Here is an 18,124-nt window from a genome sequence, read left to right on the forward strand (position 1 = left end):
GGTTTTGCTGCTGCTGAATTAAGTATCATGCAACCATCCACGATTTGATGGGGGTGAGAGGGATCACAAGCTTGAGTCAGGAGGTGTTTCTAAAATTTTAAGGTAGGTTTTTTATATATATTATCATGTATTTGAGAATGAGACTGTAACTTCTTTCTCAATCGAAATGTTTTTCATTTACATTTTACTGCACGACTCTATGGTGAAAATTTCCAAAACTATTAAATAAAGTTGAGAAAGTAGAGATTCTTATCTAGTATAAAGTATAGCCAGTTTTTCACCAGTGAGTATAATTTTGTTTGTGGGATTGTTGTACATAGCTATTGCTATTTTGAGCTCTATGCCACTGATCCTTGCATCATAAAGATTTCTTATAAATAGATATTAAATATTGTCAAAGGATATTTCCACATCTGCTTAGATTATCATATAATATTTATTTTACCTTTTTTGTTGATATGATATATTACATGATGTATTTGCTTTTAATGAACCTTTTATTGCATCACTAAAATAAATCTCACTTCGAAATTACATATGATCCTTTGGAAAAACTGTTGGATTTGGCTCAATAATTTTTTTTCCCCAGGAGACAAAGTAGGGATGTACCCAATGGTATTCAAGGCTTACTTCCAGATTTCTGCTCAAGGATTACTTCTAGTAATATAGGAGGACATTATGTACTACCATAAATGAAAGGGGGGACTTAAATGTTTAAAAAGTCTACTGAGAATCATTAAATTATGTACTATATTTATTGGTGTTCTGATCAATATGAGTTCTATTAGAAGAAACCTAAATTTAAGTCTATAGAAAAAATACCTAATATGTGTGCCAGATACATTACAAACATGATTCTTTAAAATTTCATAAAATAGTTTCCATTCAACGTGCAATAATCATATTTGACAGCTTCAAAAACAGATGTTTAGATGTTATCTAACATATTTCAAATTAATAGAATTACTAGAGAGATTTTTCTTGTTATAGTTTCAATTAGAAAGTCCTATGAGGGCTAGAAGTAATTTTGAAAGAAACTTATTTATTGAAATAATTTAAGTACATTGATTTATTTATTCCTGTAAGGTTACATAGATTTCAATGAACTATAATACATTCACATATCTAAAATTAAGATTTATCACTTAGGATTTCTCATAAATGCATTAAATCACCAATCAGTGAAAATAGCTTCAAGCTAGTAAAAGACGTAATTCATACTTACAAATATCCTTGGCTAAAGTTTTTATGTTCAAAGATAACACTTGGGAAACAAGCATCTCTGTATAGCTTTCCTATCCTTGATGTCTTTAGAGACATATAGCACACACAACTTAGCTATTTTGTTCTTTGCTCTCATTATCTTTTCATAAACAAAGAGAATCTTCTGAAATCTCTAATCACTCTCAGCTATTCTTGTTTCTCCATACCTTTGTAATAAAAAATACTACCACCAGAAATTATGAGCATTTTATAATTTGGGTGAAGAACATAATGTATTTATAAAAGCTTAAGAAACAATGTACCATGAGATCTTTCTCTAGGCAGTGCTCAAAGGAAATAGGTGTACAAATATTTAGACAAGATAATAAATACTTACTGAAAACTTCTTGGGAAGAAGAATACTGTAAGAAAATGTTATCAAAGACTAGTAAAGTTAAGAAACTTTTTATGTGTTAGTGGAAATCAATTTCTGAAACAGAGAATTGAAAGACTGGAGAGCAAACATAAAATCCAGAAAAAAAATGGCGTAAGTTAAATGACAGGATTAGTAAAATTTAATGTTCAGACTATTGATAAAAGGAATATGCTGCTTGTATTTAAGACATATATATATATTTTTTGATTTTTCGGGCCACACCCATTTGATGCTCAGGGGTTACTCCTGGCTAAGCGCTCAGAAATTGCCCCTGGCTTGTGGGGACCATATGGGACGCTGGGGGATCGAACCTCGAGCTTTCCTTGGCTAGCACTTGCAAGGCACACACCTTCCCTCTAGCGCCACCTCGCCGGCCCCAAATATTTAAGACATATTTTAAAATCTTAACTTTTTCAATAAATAATTTCTGCTCATTCAAATATATAATGGAAGTTTTAAAAATAATTTAATTGTTTCAAGTATAAACTTGTGCTTAAAACATTAGTGATTCTGATTACATTTAAAGTTGACAGATAATTTTATTTGTATTTGTATATAAATAGAGATATAAAACACTTTGGGAGAAAATGTAAGACTTTAAAGCCATAGACATGTTTTATATTTATCTCTAAGATATTCCACAGTGAACAAAGCATAAAAGTAATAAAAATAATTTTAATAATCACAATTATTATAGAAAACAAGGAATTCTCTAAAATATTTGCTATGCTTATTTGGGAAATAATAATATTGTTTGTTCAGAAAAATGTGATTCTTTTTTTCTTAGAGTTGTCTGGCTAACTTCGAGACACAGATGGAAACCAGTAACCTTTAAAGTAATTATTCTTTCTTAATTCTGACTCTTGTCAATTTAAAAAAAAAGTGGATATTTTCTCAAAAGTGGTTCCTGAGAAAACTCCATGTATAAAAATCCTAGAAGACAGAAGACAACTGTAGGATAATTTATGCACTGTTTGATGCGACTAAAATTGCAAAAGATTTTCTTTTTCAAGATGAGAAAAATGTCATTCTTAATATCAAATTAAGCAAAAGAAGCAAAATAAATTTAGTAGTTATCTGTCACTATTTTAATAGTAAAATTAATATTGACTAGCTAGAATAAAATTCAATTAAACAGTCAAAGAAAATATCACATACTTCATATTTCCAAAGGAAACATGATTGTTTATATTAATTTTTTCCTATTTGATTTCTTTTTTCTATTGGATTCCTTTTTTATTTTGTCTCTCTCTCTGTCTCTTTCAATTCTCTGTCTCTCAACCTATTTCCATCTGGTAAAAATTGAATAAATGAGCATTTTAGGTATTTTTGTATCATTAGCTTTCCTGTCCAATAGTATCTGTCCCCATCTGACAGTGGTATATATCATTCTCAAAATATAATTTTTAGGCACATAAAATTTGTAGTACATTTATTTTAGTTTGTGCACATTTTGAGAAAGGAAAATTGTAAAAAAAATAGACTTTTCATGTTACTTTTCTTCATTTATATAATTTGTTGCCATGTAAAACAATTTAGTGTAGCTAAGATATTTTCTGGATATCATACTATCCCATTTATACATATACTTTCCATGTAAGTACCTGTTATGTCACTTTTTGGCAGTGAGCCACATGTGGGGCTGATATCCAGACCTTATCTGCTCACTACCTAATTATATGATGAAAATATAATATTTCCTGGTCCCTCAAAGCCATAGAATCCAATACAAGAAAAATATACATTTTTTCTTACTTCTAGACAAACTTTTCTGTTCGTTTGTATGTTGTTCTTTTTTGTTTGTTTGTTTGTTTTGTCCTTTAATATAGTTTAGGTCTAAAACAGGCAAAGACCAGAAGTTCTATCCTCGGAACTTATGACTCCTCTTACTGCCAGGTATGTACGTATGGCTCTGTAGGTCCTCAAACAACACCAGGGCCTTAGTATTACTATATTACTATGACACCAGAATTGAATAAATCGGACTAATTGACCAAATATTGCCAAGAATGACCTTGAATCCCATAAACACAACTTGATAGCCCTCTCCTCACCGACCCTCAACAGTCATGCCCTTAAATCTAAAATGGGTAAAACCATATAGTGGGGATCTATCCCTCCTATAAATTAAGGAGAGTATGCAGATTTATGTATTCAATTGAAGACATAAAACATTTACATAATAAAGAAAGAATGATAGTCATAAACCAATTTCAAAACTTTTGGAGCTTTCTATTCAACTCTTATTTTATGGGTCTAAAGAAAAGTAAAAGGCAATTTAAGATTATATGCATGTGTATGTATATGTGTGTGTATGTGTGTGTAATTCCATCATCTTGTGACACTACAGGCAGAAAGGAATATTTTCAAAATCTTAGAAGTTGATATGCTTGGCACACACTAACTTCTCTTATATTCTATGGCTATTAGGTATGGAAACTTTCTATGGAATATCCATTATTCATTCCCTTCACTCCAAATACACATTCTGTCAGAAGAAACTGGTGTGGTAGATTGGGGTTTGCAGCAGCAAAGGAAGTCAAACTGAAAAAGCAGAAAGTCATTGCTGAGATTTACACCTTGTTTTTAAAGGCTGCATTCATTTAATGTTCCTTATTTTTTATTAATGTCCCCTGACTTTTTAATTTAGAAAATACAAAGAACCCAGCAACAAAGCACATGGGGACACAAAAATTTATTTTTTAAAAAGCTGTGCAAATTTCTGTGACTTTTTATAATAGCTCTTATTTGGTACTTGTGTTTGAGTGTCTGAATAAACTGTGGTCTGTTTTTCATTATTGTCCATCTGGAGTTGTTGCCTGCTTCCCTCAACAATTTCTGGTCATTCTGGCCCAATGGCGACTGTTTTGTTTTTATGTTGCCATATTACGTACAATGAAAGCTGTCAGTGCACGCACCACCCAAGACAACAATCTTGAAAATGAGAAGTGATGTTGAATGAATTCTCAATGACCCATTCCAAAACAAGAAGTGAATATGTTTATCTGGCTTGTCTCTATGTGTGAGTGAGACATAGGAACAAGAAAAAATTATATATTTTTTTGGATGTTAAAATGAAGTTTGGGGAGACGAATCTATAGATCAATACATCAAGCTCAATTTTGGTGCCTATTCAATGCTAAGAAAAAAATGTATATACCTTCTCAAACTGAACTTGCATAGCATATACTGCATTTCTATTTCATGAAAAATGGGATTGTATTCTATCTTTAGAAATGAATGTCATTTCCATGATATTTGGTCTTAATTGCATAGTCTTAATTTGTAGGCAAATTTATAAATGATTCAGCAGTGAACCTATTGAAGAAGAACATTCTCATTTTCATTCTCTAAAAACATGCTCTAGATTCTTAGTGATTTTGTTGGAAAATGTTAACTTCCAGACTCTTTAAAATTCTTTCTTTAATAAAGCAATAATCAAGAAATAAAGTTTCTATCCATTATTAAAATTAAGACAAAAATTCTACCTAATTCATCTGACACTTTTGTATAAAAACAAAAAGAATTATATGGTACTTCAGTTTCACAGATAAATCAATGAAATCATTACTTAAATTAGCTCCATTTTTCTTAAGAGTTGTTTTTTTATTTATTTATAATTTTATAATCATACCACATTTCTACCAATTATACTCTATCACATTTCTTTTTTGTTTATTTTTGGGGGGGCATACCTGGTGCCTCTCATGGGATAGTCCTGGCTCTGTGCTCCAAACTCACTCCTGGACCATATGGGATGCCAGGGATTGAACCCACACCCATCTTGTGTCAGCCTCATGCAAGCAAACACCCTACCATTGTGCCCCACTCTATTACATTTCTACTAATATCACCTGATTTTTCTACAAAAAATTCATCAAATACCATGAGTAAGCATCCATGTATGAACTCATTAACTCTCAAATTCTCTCTACCATCATTTTATTTGGAGGGTGGTTCTTGAGCAATTCTCAGGTCTGTCAGTCCTTATTCTTGGCTCTATGCTCAGGGATCGCCAACAAAATACTCAGGAGATCATATGTGGTACCAAGAATTGAACTAAGATCAGCTTCATGTAAGATGTGCCTATTACTTCTTATACTATCTCTAGATATCTTACTTTTTCCTGCCATTTTAAAGATGTTAAAATAAAGGTTCTCAGAAAAGTTGAGACAGTTAAAGCAAGATATACAGCTACTAAGTAGAGAGACGGTATTCAAACTGAGCAGAAAAATTTGTAAGCAACATTCACTCCCCCAAATTCATGTGCTATACTTTCATACTGTTATACATAAATTTATCTCATATCATTATAATTTCCAGAACTAAACAATATTATTCTCATAATTAACATTTTAATGATTCTGTATAGGTCTATAAGTTAGATAATATTTCCTATAATTATTCTAGTAGAGAAAAAAATCACAGGATATATACATATTTATGTATATTTATATGTTTAACAAAAACCTATGGAAATGCTCTTTATTTCTTTTCCCATACTCACTAATATAGGAGGCTATATCAATTTAGCATGTTAGTGATGAATGGACAAACCAGTTTTACAATAACCAACACCGGAATCTGCTTGTTGCGATGTTTACTACTTGTGCAGATATAAGCTGTCACTGCAAATTGCTTTATGATGCATGTTTCCCATCACAATTTAATTTGCCCTGTGGACACATCTTTTGAAGTATTTTCCAGTCGTGATTTTTTGTCTGTTTTTTTTTATAAATCATCTTTTCTCCAACTAGATCTGTTAGTGGAACAGCATTGTTACTCCTAATTACATATGCATCTCCCTCTTTCTCATTTAGAATCTTACATCAGACAATCTGTAAAGCAAAACATATTCATTTGTGTCATGGTCTATATATCTCTGATAACATTTTTTATCTATGCAAATATATTCTGGATTCTTTTTTTTTTTTACAGTACTAATTCTGCTTCAATTCTGCTTTGTCAATAAAATTTTAGATACTCAATCTCTGGCCTTATCAATTCCTTGAACTCTCGGTAAACTCAGATATTCATCTCAACTTCAACAATTTGTACCTGTGGTGATAATGAAGAATTGAAACAATTGTTTTACAAAAGCAAATGTTCTCTTTTCAGTTGCTTATCTTTTTTATCAAACTATTTTAAGGGCCATTTTACTGCAAGTCCGTACTCCAATTAGTACTGAGAATATTACCGGAGAATTACTTCTTCCAAACATGAAAGTGCCAATAGAACATTTCTGATCATGAATGCTTATATACAGATTACACCCCCATGTTTCTGATGAAGGCAAGGTTCATATTCAAGAATATTATCCACAGACTTAGAAATATTTTTTTTGGTAAAATGACTACCATATTTTCCAGCATGTAAGACTACTTTTTAACCCATGAAAAACTTCTTAAAAGTCGGGGTCATCTTATACACCAGTATACAGCATGCTGAAACTTACTACAGCTTTAGGGACTAGTGATCAGCCCCCCTCTTACCACTGCATCCCATCCAGCTGCCAGGCATCATCACTCAGTCCTCTGCTTGTCCTGATTCATCTTTCAGGGCACACAGAGGAGCTGAGTTACCGAGTGCTGCACCTCACCCAGCCTCCGTGTGTCATCACTGGTATGTGGCTTTCAGGTGCTCAAACTATATTTTAACAGGAAAAGCAGGTGGTCATCTTGGGCACCAAAAAATACATTACTTGCTGACTCTTCCTTCAGTAGAACCTTGCAAGGCACAGGTCTAATCTCCTCTCTTAAAATCATATATAGCTAAACTTCTCTTAAATAATTTTCTTAGATGAGTCCAAGGTTGCTTTGTTCCTCCTTACTACTCTTTCTTGCAGTCTTTTGTCTTCTCTCCCCTTTTCTTTCCTCTTACTTCTCTCCTTTATATCCTGCTCTGTTTCTGTTTATTGTTTCAGACTAGTAATTTCAAACTACTTATGAAATTATTAATTATAATTTAATTTAGCTTTATCAGCAAGTGTAAGAGATACACACTTATTTTAAGCATTTTCATTTGTCAAATTATATTAATTCATGTGTGTGATTGTGTGTGTATGAGACACAGGTACTTAACTAGAGAGATAGCAGAGAGGTCAGAGGCCCTGTTTTACAAGTTTGAATCCCTCTCCCCCAAGTAATCCCTGAAACTGTATTGTTAACCCCAAATATAACTAATTCTAGCCATGGAGGCCAAGAATTGCTCTATATAACACTAGTGGTCTATTGAAGCACAGAGCCCCTCATCTTCGGGGCTCTAGCAGTGAACCATCCAACCTGGTTGTCTAAGTCTTTCTTGAAATAGACTTGTCCCTTGAAAATTGGTATGGAGCCCAAACACACATGTCTGCATGTGTGTATCCACATGTTTACATACACACAAAAAGTTGCTCTAAAATAGCCACATAGATCTTTATTTTCTTCTATAAATAAATGGCAGTCAATTATGTATTTTCCTAAATATCAAAGGCGAGTATTCTAGCAAATAGGCATTCTGGTCTTTGAATTTTGAAAACTTTCTTTGGAGAGATTAATATACAATAAATACATAGGTGAAAGAAAATATGGATAGCAGCTCAGGTAAAGATGACACACAGTATTAACCTTGGTCAGTATTACTAGAAGTAAAAGATCATCCTCTTGGAAATTTTGAAATGCCACTCATTAATTTCAAGGGAATACTCTGTACATTAGAATATAGCTTTTCTTGCTTATCAATTTAAAATTCTCTCATCATAGTGTTGTTCATTAAGTAGATATCTCTGTAATACAGCACTACTATGCAGGCTGGAGTCCCATCCTATTAAATTTCACAGTTTTTTGACAAAAGTGGATTTTTTTGAGGATGACACATGCTTTTGTCTGAGAACAATTTGATCTTCATATTGATGGTCAGTCTATATTAATGTGTCCTGGGCTTGGATGGCAATATGCATGGCTATATATGCATGTATATTATCAAAATACTTAAGAAATGGTTAACATATATCTGGAAGCAATAGAATCAGCATGCTAATATGCTGTGTTTTGATCTTACTATCTGATTATAGAAACCCGAGAAGAAAGAATCTCTTCTAGTCATAGCTCCAGTTTTGTGCATTTTTCGAGATTTCTTCCAGCTCGCAGATGGCAACTCAAATGTACAAAGTCTATTCTAGTTAAATATGTTATTCTTTAGTGCTTTACCCTCTGCACTTCATTTACCATGTATAGTGTTGAGCTCTCTACAGATGTCTGTCATCATACAGCATTACTATGCCAAGGGCCTCTGACATGGCATACACAAAACACATTTGATCATGCTTCCCTACAAACCTGTTCCTAACATTTCTGGACTTCTTATCTTAGTATGTAGTTCAGATATCATTCTCAGCATTGAAAGAACATATTGCCTTCTTTTTTATGCATGCTTTCTCTCATCTTAATGCCCAATATTCAGATGTGACCTTGAAAATCCTCATGATGACCCACTTTTCTTTTGATCTGTTATTGTGTGATGTTTCCTTTCATTCTCTTAAGTTACGAATTTCAGATATAAATTGTTTTTTTTTCTACCTCTATTTTCTAATATCTGTGACTTAATTTCACTCATTTCTTAACATTTTTTTTTTTAGGTTTTTGGGCCACACCCGTTTGACGCTCAGGGTTTACTCCTGGCTATGTGCTCAGAAATCGCCCCTGGCTTGGGGGGACCATATGGGATGCCGGGGGATCGAACCACTGTCCGTCCTATGCTAACGCTTGCAAGGCAGATGCCTTACCTCTAGCGCCACCTTCCCGGCCCCAATTGCACTCATTTCTATCCCACTAAGTGTTCCGAAACAGAATCATGTCTGCTAAAATACTTATGGAATAATTAATGCTGTGCAAAATATTCAAATAACATTATTTTTTTTATTTGTTTGTTTTTGGGTCACACCTGGCAGCGCTCAGGGGTTACTCCTGGCTCTACTCATGGCTCTCAGAAATCGCCCTTGGCAGGCTTGGTTGACCATATGGGATGCCGGAATTTGAACCACCATCCTTCTGCATGCAAGGTCAACACCCTGCCTCCATTTTTTCTCTCCGGCCCCCAAATAACTTCCTTTACACTTCCAAAAGTTTTACTTTTTCTGTAGTCCTCTATATCTGTTTGGTGAGTCTCATCTATTAGATTCTGAAATTATTTCTGCTAAAGATGAACCTTTCTCAAATATGTCTACTAAGCCTTGCTTTAAAACTGTCACAGTCAGGGCAGACAGATAGCACAGTGGTAGGACATTTGCCTTGCACTCAGCCGATCCAGGACAGATGGTGGTTCGAATTCTGGCATCCCATATGGTCCCCCAAGCCTGCCTGGAGCGATTTCTGAGTTCAGAACCATGAGTAACCCTGAGTGTGACCACCTCCCAAAAAAACCAAACAAATAAAAAGAAAACTGTCACAGTCAAAAGGAATGCCCACTTTCTCTTTTTACAATACTTTGTGTATTCTACAATACACAGTTATCTTTTATACTCTCAAATAAAGTAACATGATATATGAATGCTAATATATGTAAAAATTGTTTTTTTGACTTTTCTTTAATGAAACAATTTTTTGCCCTTACAATTTCTTAACTGAAATTTTAAAAAATTTATATGACAGGAATTATTTCTATTATTTTTTGTCTTACAGTATTTAAGTTTGAGGAACATATGTTTGTTTTTAGAATAGAAAACTATAACAACTATTACCGAAATAGACTAGGACAGGTCTGCAATATATGAGTTTCATTCCTAAAAATTGTGCTCATTTTATTACTTGTGAAAAAGAGTATAATTAGAATAATTTTGGCTCTACTATACTTCTTAGTTTCAGGATTGTAACGAAAACTGGATTACAGGAACAACAAATAACACATTTTACAAGAAACATTTCAATTTTCCAGTTAGAAATCATCATGCAAGAGAGAACATATAGATTTCACACATAATTTTATGCAATGCTTTTAAGAGTACAAGATTTCCAGACATGAAGAAACATGAACCACGAGTGTAGTTAAGTGACTTTAGAAATATTTCTATGAGTAGGGAGAGACGGTGAAGGGTGAACCTTTCCAGCAGTAGCAATGCTGAGATTCTGTGAGATGGTTCTAGCAAAAGTTTCAAAACAATAGGCCCATCAGTAAAATTCATTCCTAGTCAAGCAGTGTTGCTAAAGCTTTATAGAACAGAGAGATTAAAATGTGTTTCGTATGGGAAAGTTTTCGCCAGAGTTCTTTATTTTCATATAGGAAATAAATTTGCATCACTGATGATATCATTCAAATCAGACAACCCAAAGTTGTTAGGAGGTAATTTAATTTTATGCTGGAACAATTTGATACTTGTTCTGATTTGTGATTTTCATTTTGTTTGCTAATGAAAAAAATTAATGAGCAATGTTACTAGAAATACAACTCATCAAAGCCTCAGAGTTATTAAAAAAGGTTTGCCATATACTGTACACAGTGAATATTGTGCAGCTGGTGCTTTGCCATAAAGAATCTGTCAACGGAATTGCATAGGTAAGTGCGCAGGGTACAGATGAACTTACACATACCTTTACATTGATTTGTATTTTTGTCAAGAATTGCCTTTGTAGATACAATTTTTCCATATCTGAAAGAGACGGGATAAAAAGATCAATGTTACTATAGCTCAATAAAGATATTTAAAACATCTTAATGAACATTGGTACACACACAATTGAGCAACAACAATCCGAGAAAACAAGTTTTGGACTCCCATTTCACACCTGAATGATCTCTTTTCACCGACTCTTCTTTATAACTCAAGAATGTGCTTCCCTACGTAATCACTAGGTTAAACCTTCAAATATAAAACTGTCAGGCTGTCATAGGTGGCTGAAAGGGGATTGCTAGTGATTGTGATCAAAGTAAATTGCACTCTGTGGATTCATGGAGGAAAAAAAAATAAAAACACAGACCTTGGCATCGGTTTGAACAGGGCTTGCTTCCAGCTTTGGCACTTACTTAGTGTTGAAACTCTGAGAAGCCAACATATTTTCAACTATAAAAATGAGAACTGTAATATTCAACTTTTGGGATTTGGGCTAGGGCTAAATGAAATGCTGATAGTTTTTAAGACTGGTTTAAAGATAAATTGAAAAAAATTGCTAACTATATTATACTGGATAATAATTGAGGATAAAGGCTGAGATTTGTATTCTCAATAACTGGTATCTAGTTAATAAGAGTTTGTTAAACAATTATTGTGAATAAGTAAATCATGCACTTATATTTTATCTATAAAATTTTTGTACATGGGACCTGAGTAATAGTAATTTGAATAGGTTGTTTGATTTATTGACCCAGCATTCCATGTGATTCCCTAAGCATAGCCAGAAGAAATTCCTGATTTAGAGCTAGACATAATCCCTGAGCATCTCTGGGTGTGACCCCAAGCAAAAATAACCATACCATAAATAGCAATAAATCTATAAAACATTATTTACTGTATTTCATAAAATATCTACTTTGTTTTTAAATAATGGGTAATATGAAGAGTTAAAGTTAGTTTTTATTAAACCACATTTTTTGGAGGCATGAATAGATGAATCGAGAGAAAATCCAAACACCATTTTAAGTATTCCAAAGATGTTTTCAAGTGAATATAGGAAGAATTATTTATTATGCAAATTCAAGAGAAAACTTTATAAAACTCCAAGTAATTTTTTAATTGTATAATAGTCATAAAACATTTAGCTTGTCATTTTAAGATTGTTGTCCTTAGCAAATATAAGCTATATGGCACAATGTTGAGAGATAGGAGAATGGTAGATCAATTCTAATTACCCATATGGTCTTCAAAGCTTCACCAAGTATAACCCTGAAGATCCCTAAAAACTGCTACTTGTGACCATGGAGGTCTCTGAGAACAGAACAGACCTGACCACATTGCATTCTCTAACCTTCGCATTAAATCATTGGCCAGGCTGGTTGAGCTGGTAACAGTATTGTGTTTCCTTTAGTATGGCTTGAGTGATCCTTAAAATATTTACATACATATGGAAAATTTAAACATTCCATGTCATAATAAACTAACTTTCTTAACTACATTTGTGTGTTTGTATATGTTAATTATCTTTATATTACCATTTATTCCCTGAAGTCTTTTACTAGTTTTTAAGTATAGTTTTACTGCTGATGATGGCAGATTAGAGTAAATGTCTGTCCCATTTTAGTTTTTCAGATATTTGACCTCTAAACATTGATGAAGTTCTTTAATATCATAAAAGAGCAATTCTATCTAGTCTTGAAAATCAACCATTTTTATTAATGATATTTTATTTAAGCACCATAGTTGTAAAAATGTTCATAGTTTGGTTTCAGTCACAAAATGTGCACTACCCTTTTCTAGTGCATTATTCACATTTTTGCTCCTCCCTTTCCTCTATCTTCAAGAAGTCAGTCTACTTCTCTCACAATTACTGGCATGGTAGTTGTTAGTGCAGGTATTTTCCTAACTGTGCTCTTCACTCTCTGTGGTAAGATTCATATAATGGACTGGTTATTCTGGCCCTCATCTCTATTTTTCTCTTGCTATTATTACCATACTGTCTTTTATTTTTCTTAAGTCCCACAGATGAATAAGACTAGTCTGTGGCTGTCTCTCTCTCTCTATGACTCATTTCACTCAGCATAAAGGTGTTCATACCCATCCACGTACAGACAAATTTCATGACTTTATTTTTTCTAACAGCTGGGTAGTATTCTATTGTGAAGATGTAGCACACTTTCCTTAGTGACTTATATGTTGTCAGGCAACTGTGTTGTTTCCAAATTTGGGCTATTGTAAATGGCACTGCAATGAACATAGGAGTGCATGGGGCATTTTTGTACTGTATTTTTGTGTTTCTAGGATATTTACATAACAATAAACTGACATGGTTCAAATCACAGTTTAGTCTGGGAAGATTAAGTCGTTTAAGTAAGTTTTATATATTCTTCATATTATTTTATCAAGCATATTAATACATACAACATGCCTATTTACAATTTGACTTAATTATTTTATGTAATTAGTTTTTAAAAAATATATACAATAAAATATATAATGGTATATAAAATATTAGTGTTTTCTCATAGATTGGGAATAAGGGCTATATAGGATTTACCTAAAGTGCTAAGAATAGTATCTGTATAGAATATATGTTCATTACATATTAATTATTTTCCAATTACTATCTCTCATCATCTTCTATAGAAAGATGTAATGTCTTCAGCCTTTGATATATGCTAATCTAGATAAGTAGAAAGGGATCAAGATTCTGAAAAATGACAGGTTAGAACATTACTAGTTAGACTGCAATATCTTTCACTAAATTTAGCAGGTAAGTATTTTTTCTCAAATGATGATTCACTTTTAAGGTTTACATAGTTATTTCATGAACTCTGTTTTCACTGTGTTTACTAGGAACAGCAACATTTCTCAATTCAATGATTTTTGTTCTTTTATATTACTAACAAAATATCTATTAGCTCATGTACTATGCATAATGTCTTTCTCTCAAAATTGTTCATTGCCTTATTTTATGAAACACCTAATATAAACATCTAGATAGGTTTAAAGCTCAATTTTCTTCCTAGAGCTAAATAATCAATAATATATTCTTTTATTGAAAGTTAATTTAGTTGGCAATGGTGTAAACAACATAAAATTAGCTATTATAATGTTAGCTATATTTGGACTATCTATGCAAGTCAACATTTACCAAATTATCTTATTATAGGAAATAAAGAGGGCTGGACCAAGAATGTGATTTAAGCAGAACACATATCTTGCATTTATGAGGCTCTGAAGTAAAAAGCAACAATATGAGTCTCCCATAACCACCAGGAGTAATTCTGGGGTCCCTGAGAAACTTTGATGAGACTTTAGCATCATTGATCAATCTCATTTGATAAGGTTAAAGCATCATTAATATAATTTGAATATCATTAAAAGAAAAATATAGGCTGGAGTAGTAGCACAGCAGGTAGGGTGTTTGACTTGCATGTGGCCAACCTAGGAACAAACCAGGTTCAATCCCATATGGTCCGCCAAGTCTGCCAGGAGTGAACAGAGAACAGAGGAAGGAGTGTAACCCCTGAGCACCACCGGATGTGGCCTAGAAAAAGAAAATTATTTAAAGGTAAAACCACTTGCAATCGTCTCTTCTCAGTTAGACTAACCCTTAAAACAAAAATTCTTACTAAAGGGTTTCTGAAAGTATTCCTAAAATTTTTATTCGTTTCTTTATAAACCAAAACATATCCCTGTAATTTAAAAAGTTAATTAAGAGTTGATTAAGAAAAGAGAAATTAGGGAAGAAAATAAAACAATAAATGACTGTCTCATAGAAATTATAAATCAAAGAGGGATGAACCTGTATTATCTCAGTATTATAGACAACCCTCTTCTTTACATAAGTATAAAAATGACTATTATATTTATAATATACCAAAAGTGAAATAATTTCTTTTAAAAGCCTTCAAGGCTTATATCAACAATAAATATCTTACAATAGTATATCTTCCATAAATAGTATATTTAAAGAATAGAACCCAGGTAAGTTGCATGCAAGTCAAGCACTCTACTACTGAACTTAGCTGTTCAGAATAGACAACTACATGATTTTCTGATTTTCCATTCCTATTTACTCTCTAGCTGAGATTATTCAATAGTTAGACATAAAACAATGGAGCACGAATAAGTACATACACAGGGAACTGCATAAATTCGGTTATAATATTATGCATTAACAATCATTTAAAATGCTACAATATGTTTTATACAATAGGAGAATTTACTGAATGGGTCAGTGGTTTTAGTTCATGTTCGAACCCTCATAATGACAAGTACCTACTTTCTGCATCGTTGCTGCCACATACTCCTTGCCCGGCAATGCCAAAAAAACAATGAAGGCAAAGTTGGCATTTCATTTTTTAAAAACTGAAATGATAAGGAACACTAAAATTACTGTTATAACATTTGGGTAAACTTAATATTAATTTTCTCTTTATCCTACTTTGTCAATAGTACCTAAGACTAATATTTTAACCCTCTGTAGATATTTTTTAATTTGTAAATAAATTATTAATTTAATTACCATGATAGACACAAATACAAAGTTCTTCAAGATTGATTTGTAGTCATATGTTGTACTACACGCATTACCTGCTCACATTCCTCACCATCAATGTCCCACTTTACCTCCTGCCCTCTCTTCTGCTCTCCCCAATGCCTGCCTCTGTGGCAGACATTTTTTCTTCTCTCTTTTTCTTTTAGACATTGTGATTTTCAATATTGTTAATTAAAATATGCCAGGCATATCACTATATCCTTTCAGCATCCAGTTTTTGTTAGAGAGATGACTTCCAATTGTCATTGTCAAAGTGGTACCTTTGCTCCCCTAACTGTACTCCCTGGCTATTTTTGGCAAGTTTTCTACTGTGGGATGATCCTCCTGGTCCTAGTCCCTATTGTCTTTGGATATTATTACCATACAAATTTATTTATGTACCACAAATAGTGTGATCATTCTATGTCTACTGCTCTCCCACTGACTTATTCCAAATATGTCAATGTATAATCAAATTTTATGACTTCATTTATTTTGCTTTATATAAACACCATGATTACCAGGTTGTTCATAAAACCTTTTTTCCCTCACAGTTACAAAGTTGTTCAAGAATGATTTTCAATAATCCAACATCCAGCAACAACCTTCACACTCAAAATTTTCTATGACTAATGATCCTCCCCAGTTTCCCTCCCACTTTACCCCCAGCATGCCTTTTGGGAAGATATTTTATTCTCTTTCTCTTTCCTTTATGCCTTTCAGTATTGTGCTTTGCAATATTGTTACTGAGTAGCAATATTGTTAGCATGAATATTGCTTTATCCCCTTTCATCATCCATTTATTGGCCATAGTGAACATTTCCAACTATCATTGTCTCTGCCCTAACATCTCTCCCCTGATCTTTGTAGAAAACTATGCCATAGATGGGTCCTCTAGTCATTGTCTTTATTGTCTCTGTACATTATTAACATACTATCTTTTTGATATTCCACAAATTAATGAAATTAATCTATATCTGTATCATTATGACTCATTTATTTCAGCATAATATTCTACTAATCAACCCATGTATAAGCAAATTTCTTGACACTTTTTTCCTAACAGCTGCATAGTGTTCCATTTCGTAGATCGACCATTTTGTAGTTTCTTTAGTCACTCATCTGTTCTCAGGCACTTAGGTTCTGCTCAGATTCTATATATTGTGAATAGTAATGCAATAAACATAGGAGTGCAAAGGATTTTCAGTATTGTGTTATAGGCTCTTTGGGTATATCACCAGGAGCAACATTGCTGGATTATATGAGAGCTCAATTTCTAGTATTTTGAGGAATATCAAAATTATTTCCAAAAAAGCCTGGACCAGTCTATATTCCCACCAGCACTGAATGAGAGTCCCTTTCTCCCAGCAACTGTGTAAGCAGTAGTTTTTCTTGTTATTTTTCATATGTGCCAGTTTCTTCGATGAACGTGAGGTAACATCTCATTTTTTTGATTTGCATATCACTGTTCATTAATGATTTGGAGCAATTTTTCATGTCATAGTTGGATATTGGATTTATAGTTTCTTCCATTCTGTGGGTAGTCTTTGTATCCTACTCACTTTTTACTTTGAGGCGAAGAAGATTCTTAGTTTAATGTACATCTATTTGTTTATCTTTGATTCCACTTGCTTGGTCAGTTATGTTTCATCACTGAAGTTGCTTTAGAATCAATGTTATGAAGTTGTTTTGACTATACTTTCTTTTGTGCATTATAATTTTAAGCCTGACCTGATATATTCGTCTTTTATACATTTTGACTTATCTTTAGGATAGACCATTAAAAAGTGGTCTGATTCCTTTCTTTATTTTTGGCATATTGTTAACCTGCTTTTCCAACACCACTTGGTGAATAGACTTTCCTTGTACTACTTCATAGTTCTTTTCCCGTTGTCAAAGATTAATTGATAATATACCTGAAGGTCACTCTCAGGATATTCAAATCAATTTTATTGATCCAAATATATTTCCGTACCAGCTGTTTTACTGACTACTGTTTTATTGTACAACTTAAAGTTTTGGAATATGATGCCTCCTATAAATTTTTCCTAAGGATAGCTTTACAAATTTGTGAAGTTTTATTTCTTAATATGAGTTTCAGGAATCTTTGATCTATTTCTTTAAAATATGTTATACAATTTCTTTGAAAAATAGTATGCATTCATTTCCTTGTAAGTATTATATTAGATCTGTATAATGCTTTGGGAAGTATTGCCATTTTAATTATGCTAATCCTCAATCTATGAGAAGGGGATATGTTTCCTTTCTTTGTGTCCCTTTTTGTTTCTTGAAGCAGTTTTTATCATGTTCTTTGTATTGGTCCTTAATCTCTTTAGTTGAGTTGACATCAGGTACT

At 32.8% G+C, this 18,124-nt stretch overlaps 1 protein-coding gene across 3 annotated transcripts in view; it reads right to left on the minus strand.

Moving 5' to 3' along the window:
* Positions 1-18,124, minus strand: part of RBMS3 (RNA binding motif single stranded interacting protein 3) — an 835,235-nt gene that overhangs the window by 577,633 nt on the left and 239,478 nt on the right. For all 3 annotated transcript variants that reach the window (XM_049766066.1, XM_049766067.1, XM_049766065.1), the window contains exon 3: positions 11,206-11,264. In XM_049766066.1, coding sequence (XP_049622023.1) covers positions 11,206-11,264 — 59 coding nt within the window. The remainder of the gene's footprint in view (positions 1-11,205; positions 11,265-18,124) is intronic.

This window comes from Suncus etruscus, chromosome 20 (genome assembly GCF_024139225.1).
Source record: "Suncus etruscus isolate mSunEtr1 chromosome 20, mSunEtr1.pri.cur, whole genome shotgun sequence".
Lineage (NCBI taxonomy): Eukaryota > Metazoa > Chordata > Mammalia > Eulipotyphla > Soricidae > Suncus > Suncus etruscus.